General features: G+C 36.6%; 1 protein-coding gene across 1 annotated transcript in view; it reads left to right on the top strand.

The window, feature by feature from the left end:
* Positions 1-4,747, top strand: part of PSMA2 (proteasome subunit alpha 2) — an 8,741-nt gene extending 3,994 nt beyond the window's left edge. Inside the window, exons 2-8 of the mRNA XM_009274851.2 lie at positions 668-744; positions 1,347-1,479; positions 1,902-2,024; positions 2,432-2,513; positions 3,660-3,733; positions 4,190-4,247; positions 4,330-4,747. Coding sequence (XP_009273126.1) covers positions 668-744; positions 1,347-1,479; positions 1,902-2,024; positions 2,432-2,513; positions 3,660-3,733; positions 4,190-4,247; positions 4,330-4,446 — 664 coding nt within the window. The 3' untranslated portion in view covers positions 4,447-4,747. The remainder of the gene's footprint in view (positions 1-667; positions 745-1,346; positions 1,480-1,901; positions 2,025-2,431; positions 2,514-3,659; positions 3,734-4,189; positions 4,248-4,329) is intronic.
* Positions 4,748-8,463: the final 3,716 nt, after the last annotated feature.

Genomic DNA, 8,463 nt, shown 5'->3' with positions numbered 1-8,463 from the left:
CATTCCAGGAACCTCCCGGATTGCTTATGCCCTGCCGTGTTGTCCCTCCAACAGATATTGGGGTGGTTGAAGTCCCCCATGAGGACCAGGGCTTGTGAGCGTGAGGCTGCTCCTATCTGTCTATAGAGGGCCTCATCTGCTCAGTCTTCCTGGTCAGGTGGCCTGTAGTAGACCCCCACAGTCAAAAAGAGTATCCATGTTTTCCTCATACCTTTCAGCAGTGAACATCAGTGTCTTGAAAACTTTTGCAAACCACACTTATAATGCCATTTCAGTAGAAAGTCATGATGCACTCTGAAGATTTTTCCCACAAGAAAACTTGTTTAAAATGGTATACAGTTGGAGAACGGACTTGTCCTCCTTCAGCCTGCATCCCAGTCACTACTCCCTATCCGAGACACATTAGCTTTCATCAGGGTTGTAGGCAGGTGCTGCGTGAGTATCCCAGTAGCACTGTGCAGCAGTGAGTTCTGTGCTCTTTTAGAAGCTGTTATGACTCTTCAGACTTGTGGGGTTTTTTTGTTTGTTTTTTTTTTAAATTCTGATTAGAATATGCTGATGCTAGTTGTAAAGAGGCTTAAAAAAGCAAGTTAGCATCAGACTGTTGTAGGAAAGATTTGAGCATATCATAATTATGTTAGGCTTACTCTTGCATTTTCCTTTTTAGTCCTTCTGGAAAGCTTGTTCAGATTGAATATGCTTTGGCTGCAGTGGCTGCAGGAGCTCCATCGGTTGGGATTAAAGGTACGTTCAGAAAATAACTACTCTAGTGAAGGATTCAGGATTCTGAGTATCATTTGAGAGAACTACAATAGTTCGGACTATGTGCTGCGTCTTTCTTCATCTTGCCTTCTGTTACATATTTTGTTTTTCTTTCAGTGGGTTTTCATATGTTTTAGTGGGTTTATATTTCCTATTTTTTTTTTCTGCAACTCAATTTTTTATAAAGAAGGAAGGGAGCATAGAGCTCCATGGTAGGAGAAGAAAATTGCTTGGGTGATTTTGGAGACACTCAGCTGGTGGAAGTAGACAACTTTTTTTTACTCCAGGTGTGTGTCCATATATATAGAAATTACACAAAAAGTTACTTCAACTGCTCAATTATTAATATGTGCTTCAGAATCTTCAGAATGCGATTATGGGAGCTGTATGAGTATTTAAAATGAGAAGCAATGTGTTGGGTGGATTCATCAAAGTATCTCTGTTTAACATGATTGTAAACTTGAAGGGTTTTTAAAAAAGGGAGGAGCAAAATTCTTTACAGTCCGATAAACTTGTTCTATGTTTTGACTGCTTTTCATAATTTCAGTTTAATATATATAAAAAAAAATCTTGCTGCTTTCCAGCTGCAAATGGAGTGGTGTTGGCAACTGAGAAGAAGCAGAAATCCATCCTTTATGATGAAAGGAGCGTCCACAAAGTAGAACCAATTACCAAACATATAGGTTTAGTGTACAGCGGTATGGGTCCAGATTACAGGTATTAAAAAAATTTAATTTGGTTGCCATTTAGATGCATTTTCATACAAAAAATGTAAGAAACAGAAACAGATAGTGATTAGCTGTTTCTTTCTAAGTGTATGGCATAATATTACGTTGTATTACACTGTATAGGAAATTCACTTTAAGTTTTTCTTAATTTATTCAATACCTTGTCAAATAACCTTCTATCTAAAGAATGAGTAGGGAATGAACAGCAGTGTAATTCAACCTTAGTTACAGTTAAAGTATTTCAGAGATTATTCAGTTGATAAAGATAACCCAGCACAGTCTGTATTTTCTTACATTGGTGTTACGCTGGATGTATAACTCCTTAGCATAATATTTATTATGAGTTTTCAGTTCTAGTTGTAACAACTAGTTGGAGTTTCTTTGACATAATAATTTTGTCTTCATTTTTAGAGTACTTGTGCACAGAGCTCGGAAGCTGGCCCAGCAATATTACTTGGTTTATCATGAGCCCATTCCAACAGCTCAGCTAGTACAGAGAATTGCTTCTGTGATGCAGGAATACACGCAATCTGGGTATGTGGTTTACTGAATTTTGAAGTTGCTTAGAAATACTATGTTGTTTAAATGTAAGGAATAACAACTACCTGGTGATTCAATTTTTTGCATCAAAAAGGCAGTTAGTTTTTCAGTGGAGAATGTCCACAGGAAGTGGGCCAGCGGGAGGAGCACTAACTGGCAGCGGGTGAGGTAGGGTCTTCATGTCTTGCAAACAAACATGTCAGACCAGGCAGCATACTTTTGTTTTTGTACTGTTGGTTGACTAGTCATTCCTGATCACAGCTCTGGGCTGGTGGGAAGCGTTTGGGGGAAGGTTAACACATCCAAAATAACTTAGTCACCTTTGGTTTTCACTGAATAAATTTCACATATCAACTGTGATTTTTTTTCTTAGTTTTGTTTTGGTTTTTTTTTTCCTGTAGTGGTGTTCGTCCGTTTGGTGTATCACTGCTAATATGTGGCTGGAATGAAGGGCGGCCCTATTTATTTCAGTCGGATCCATCTGTAAGTATCTTAGGTTTGTAAATTCTCCTGCTTTTATAAAACATCTAAAACTTTATATGTGCTCATGAAATACCTTCTGTGATGAGAAGAAGAATGCAGAGCTAGAACAAAAGATCCCGTAACATAACTTCAGAAGTCAGAATGAGCCATTTCAGTAGGTGCTTGGAGCAAGCCTGGATCATTCTGTGCCTGCATGTTCCTGTACTGCTTGAGGGATGGCAGCTGTTTTTGAGGGAGATCACCATCCCTTTTCATGCCTTCCCACCTAGTTGGTAGCGCCAGCAAGAGTGGCATTCTGCAGCAGGTACCAGAAAAAAAAAAAATTGACTGCTTATGCTGTTCAAATAGTTGTTCCCTAAACTGGATGGAAGTTAGGCCAAAATCTGTTGCATTGTGAAATGTAATGCATATGCTTTAGTATTTAATGACTGTGGTTAATTTAAGTGAGTTTATTTGCTGTGTTTGCACTGCACTTCTGAAAAACTACCCTTTGATGCATGCGTGAGTTGTAACGCTTTACATAAAAAACACCCCCATGGTCACTGTAGTGATTGTTGATAAGCTTCAAAAGTTTGAATTACTACCTGATGCTCAAATGTAAAAAGCAAAATGCAGATGCCTTGTGTAAGGCAGCTTGATTGAGGCATAGAACTACTGATGGTCTTCATGCCGGAGGAGAGAATAGAAGTGATGGCTAAATATCGTATTAGTAGCTAAGATAAATCAGATGGCTGATTTGCAACAAGTTGTTTATGTTACTTAATCTTAAAAAAGAAGAATATATGGAGTGAACCTCAGGAAAGAGAATCGTAGAATAGTTTGGGTTGGAAGGGACTGTATTCGTTCTCAAGGGCAAACATACTATTTGTTTAAGGAATCCCAAGTCAAAACTATGCTAATGACTTACTAAATTCATCTTTCAAAGTAGTGGGAGGATGAAAATAGGTGGGGCCCTATACAATTGTTTTGTACATTTTCACAGCATATGTTTCTATATCAAATTAGTCTGAATGTGATCCAAAATAGTCTCCTATCTTCTCAGAACATTCAGTATTTTCATAATTGCTTCTGTACTTTTTACCAAGTAATGGAATATGTAATGTATGACTAAGTTACACAAAACAATTTAATATGTTGCTTTTACAGGGAGCATACTTTGCGTGGAAAGCAACGGCAATGGGAAAAAATTACGTCAATGGGAAAACATTCCTTGAGAAAAGGTAATGTATTTGATAGTATCCTTTCAGACAAGTATCTGTTTTGTTCAGGTTCCATGTAAAACAGCCAGATAAAAAAAGCACACTTCTAGATTATCAGAACAAAGTTTTAAAATACTTAAGATATGATGCTTCCAGTTCTCTTATTTACGCAGGCACAGGAAATTTGCTTTATTTAAACTCCAGCTTTTGTGTTTATGGAGAATGATTTCAGTGCAATAAACATTATATTCAACATATTTGCAGAAATATTGTTCTATACAGTGTCAGTAGGAAAAGTAGTGAAGTTTTTTTTTTACAAATAATAACTTTAACTGTTAATATCACAGTGCTTACAAATAATATTTGTATGAGAAATAGGAAGATTTTAGTAGGTTTTGGGTTTTTAGACACTCGAGGATTATTAGGACTTGGAAGCATCTTTGTTCCATGCTGAAATACATGAACTTCTGTTTACAGATACAATGAAGATTTGGAGCTTGAAGATGCCATTCATACAGCTATCTTAACACTAAAGGTTAGCAAAATATTTTAGAAATAAGTTTCTTACTGTTACGACATCATTGATATGATTCACTGAACTATATTTTCTTTAATAGGAGAGCTTTGAAGGGCAAATGACAGAAGACAACATTGAAGTTGGCATCTGTAATGAAGCTGGTTTTAGGAGGCTCACTCCAACTGAGGTTAAGGACTACTTGGCTGCAATAGCCTAGTAGAAACCGAGCAAGACTGTGTGATTCACACAAAGGTCTTTTTAATTTTGGCTACTTAAATGTTTTTGTTTGCCGTTTTTGCATACTTATTTCTACATGGTTTGTCTGAGAGATTTTTTTAAATATCATGGGTGCAAATGCAACAGTCCTAATATTGTAATACATGGAATCTTATTACAGGTAATTCTTTCCCTTGATACATGGAATCTTTGTACACAAAATACTGTACAAAATGTAAAGTTATAATGACAGCTTGAAAAAGGCTAAAGAATAAAATTTGAAGGCCATTGTTTTGGGGGAAGGTGTCTGTGTGTCTCTTTAATCATAGCTTGTTCATCTGCATAAAGCTGAGATTTCATATCTTTATTGTCAAGGAAAGACAACTTTCCACATACATATCAGCCATGATGAACTCACGTTAGACATTCTTTTAAAGAATTTAAATTTTGAGTAGACAGGATAATTTTTTCACTTTGGAATGTTTAATTGTTAAGTAACTTCCAAAAATGGTTTTACCTGGTGTAAAAGATCATTTACATTCACAAAGAGGCAGAACAGTCTTCCATTTCAGGGGTGAACTGTGATCTACTTGAGCATCTCGGTTCTTGACCCTCTTGGTCTTTGTGTCTCAAGAACCTGTTTTCTGTTACTTCGGTTATTTTTGTGGCCCTAGAAATTGCACTTTTTCAACCCTGAAATATTGTTAGAAATAATGGAAGTAATAACTTACTGAAAACTAAACGCCTTTATCACCATCAATAAAAATCAACAGGATTTACAAAGCAAAATGAGAATATGTAATGTAATTACTTTATCCCTTGAATTGTGCTAAAGTATTTTCCAACTTGCAAGATAACTGTAAAGGTGCAGTAATGAAAAGAGCACTTAATTTATGCATCACAAATTTTACAGGTGCAGAACTAGATGCTTGAATATTACTGTGTGTGGGTGTATGTATCGGTACATTTGTTACATGTGTAGAGTCGTTCAGGTTATATAGAAACACAAAATTTACCGCCAAAGAAACAGGATAAATATATGTACTTTTTTTCAGCAGAAATAATCTGGTCTGCAGCCATTTAAGTTACTGTTTGCTGATTTTATTTTTTTATTAAAGCAGTCTGATTGTTAAAATGTTGATAATGAACTGGGAGCAATAGCTGGATCACTCTGCTTGTACGTAAGGCTAAGCACATATGGGCGCTGTCTGACAGGTTACATGTTAGCCTGCCATAACTAATGAAGAAAATAAAAAGTATGAGTTCGTCTGCAGAAAGTAGTGTATAAGCTAATTGATCTGTTCTTTCCAATGTCTGTCTTCTGACGTTTTATGTTATCATTAGGTAAATAAGAATTTCTGAAGCATGCCATAAATGAAGTTTTATTTCCTAATGTCAGAAATAAAAGCTGTGTCCAAACGGTTCATTAAGACTTCCTCCAGATCACTTCGAGTATTTTACTCTGAAAACCAATCCATGCTCCGATTCTTCTTCTAGAGAAAATGAACAACTAGGAACTGAAACTGGAGACTTTATATTGCTATGTCTTCAATTTGGACTATTTATACACATTAATTCAGTTTTTTAATGCTATATAAATATTTAAAGGAGTTTTCTATATGATAAAATGCAGGTAGGTACTTCAGAAAATGGTTAGCATGAACTGCAGTAGCTTAGTTGCCTCCTCTACTAGAAACAGTTGATTAGCAAAGAACACCCTATGAAGGGTAGTTGAAACCAAGCAAGTTTCAAGTAAGTCATGCTGTCTCACTCCCAAGTTGGTAACAATGGGACAAACAAACAAAAAAATGTTTTAAGGTTTTGGGGTGTGTGCTTTGGTTTGGTTTTGTTTTTTTTTTTTAAATAATTGAACAACTTCTATCTGTAGAATTTTCCTAATTTTACAGGTGGTGAAGGGAAGTGAAAAAACAGTATCTTCCATCTTTTCCTGTGGTTTAATAATTTAAATGTAGTAACTGTTCTGTGCATTGTACGGAAACTATTGTGCTCTGAATAAGAAAGTGCTCTCCTTCAGATACCTGATAACTGATATAAATGTTGAGGGGGTTTTGCCCGCTTCCTCCCACCCCGTTAGGAGGACAGACAACCATTACCACATGGGGTATTTTTACTGAAGTGTGTACTTCAGAAGCGGTGTTGGTTTTACTTCATGTTACGGACCAACATTGTAAATGGGTGGCAACATGAAGTTAGTACATTTGTCAGATGTTCTGAATGTCATCTTGTAGAAGGTTGCCTCAGTCAGTGCTTTTAGGAATGTAAACTGTTTGAATTGGTAAAATGCGTGATTTGATTATTATTAAATGGTGGCACCTTTTTCTTTTGAGAACAAACATAAGTGTGCCTTGAGAAAGATGAGAATGCTGTCACTAGGCTATCATAGCACCATACATTAGTACATAGTCTCCTTTTATGACAAAAATCTTCAGAATGATCAGTTGTAATTTTCCTTTGAGAGTGCTTTCCTCAGGCTGTCTCTCTGAGGGATGATTTCATAGCCCCTGTGATCGTTTCTGTGGTAATATTTAATTGCTCCATGCTTTGTGTGAAACGAGAAGGGTAGGTCTATACCATAGTCTAATGGTTTATTGTGATTCATTTTGATGAGCCACCAAGTTGGTAGTTGAGAAAGACAGTTTTTACACTGTTAAGAACAGTTCTAAAGCTCCCTGATATACTTAAGCCCTACAGAGAATCAAAATTCATGGGACTTTGTGTAATTTTGAAAGAATATGCATAATATTTTGCACTCAGGCTTTATTTAGAGTATTAGATAATTTTCTTAGTGGTAGGTGGATAGACCTTGATATTACGCTGTTCTAATGGGGAAGGTGGTATGATTTGGAGTGTGGAGGTTTTTTTAAACTGCTTAATCCTACACTGAAGAAAATCATTGCCATACTCAGATGACTGCACGTCTAGAGTTTTAACTAAATTTTATCTAGTATTTAAAGGGAACCTTTAAGCTGCAGAGAACTAATTTACATCTTCTTCTATTCAAAATCCGTGGAATTTAAGGAAATAGTAATTTTGAGATGTATTTCTCAAATAATAAAATCACTTCAGTAGTGAGAGATACTAGTGCAATGGAGTAGCAAATTATATGGTGGTTGTGGTAATTTTCAAAAAGTGCAATTAATTTTTTTAGCTATATGATACTAGCTTTGTTTATATTTTGTAAAACAACTCACTGCATGAAGTGGGGTTGAGGGGGCATAAAGTGAACAAACACTGTTCATTTGTGAGAAACGACAAATTACAAGCTTGATTACTTAAGCTGCCCATGAAGTACAACTTTGCTTCATTTATCTTGTTAGTAATGCAGTCATCTGAAAGAAGAAAAAGAAACACTGGTAACTTAAAGTAGGTAATGTTCTTGATTTGCATGTCCTGGAAGATGAGCTGCTCTGAGGAACTCAGGATAGTGTGACACCTACAAGAACAGAGAATTTCCTTGGGCTTTATTTAACTAGTAGGATTGGGATCTGAGAACAGTATCACCATTTCATGAGGTTATGACTTTAAATAGGTTCCAATGGGATAGAAGATACAGGTGCAGTAAACCCCTCACAACTTGCTTTGGCTTACTGTTGCTTTGCAGAATCTTGTGAAATCATTTAGACAAGTAAAGACAATTACTCACTGTAGGAACCAGCTGTCAGTAGTAGGTGGAGAGAAGGCAAGTCTCTCCCATGCTGTTTGGGAGTATTGCTGCAGTGTAAAGAGAGGCTAGAGGCCACGGAGATGTCTACTGCATGAGTGGGCAGCAACTCCAGGCAAGCAAGGAGGACACTTGCTCACATTTAGCACCAAGTGGTTTAGTAAGGCCCGGTTTTGTTACCCATTCATGGATCTGACATACACTGAGCCATGGTTGCTTCTTCCCCGATGAAGTTCAAGCCCAAGGCTCGCTTGTCTCTGGCATTTCTAACCTAATGTAACGTCTTTGCTCCTTAATAAAGGCTTTTCGGGATACAATACGTATTTATTTGAGGAC

Source organism: Aptenodytes forsteri, unplaced genomic scaffold (genome assembly GCF_000699145.1).
Source record: "Aptenodytes forsteri isolate BGI_AS27 unplaced genomic scaffold, ASM69914v1 Scaffold282, whole genome shotgun sequence".
NCBI classification, from domain to species: domain Eukaryota; kingdom Metazoa; phylum Chordata; class Aves; order Sphenisciformes; family Spheniscidae; genus Aptenodytes; species Aptenodytes forsteri.
This window is presented reverse-complemented; position numbering and strand designations above follow the sequence as displayed.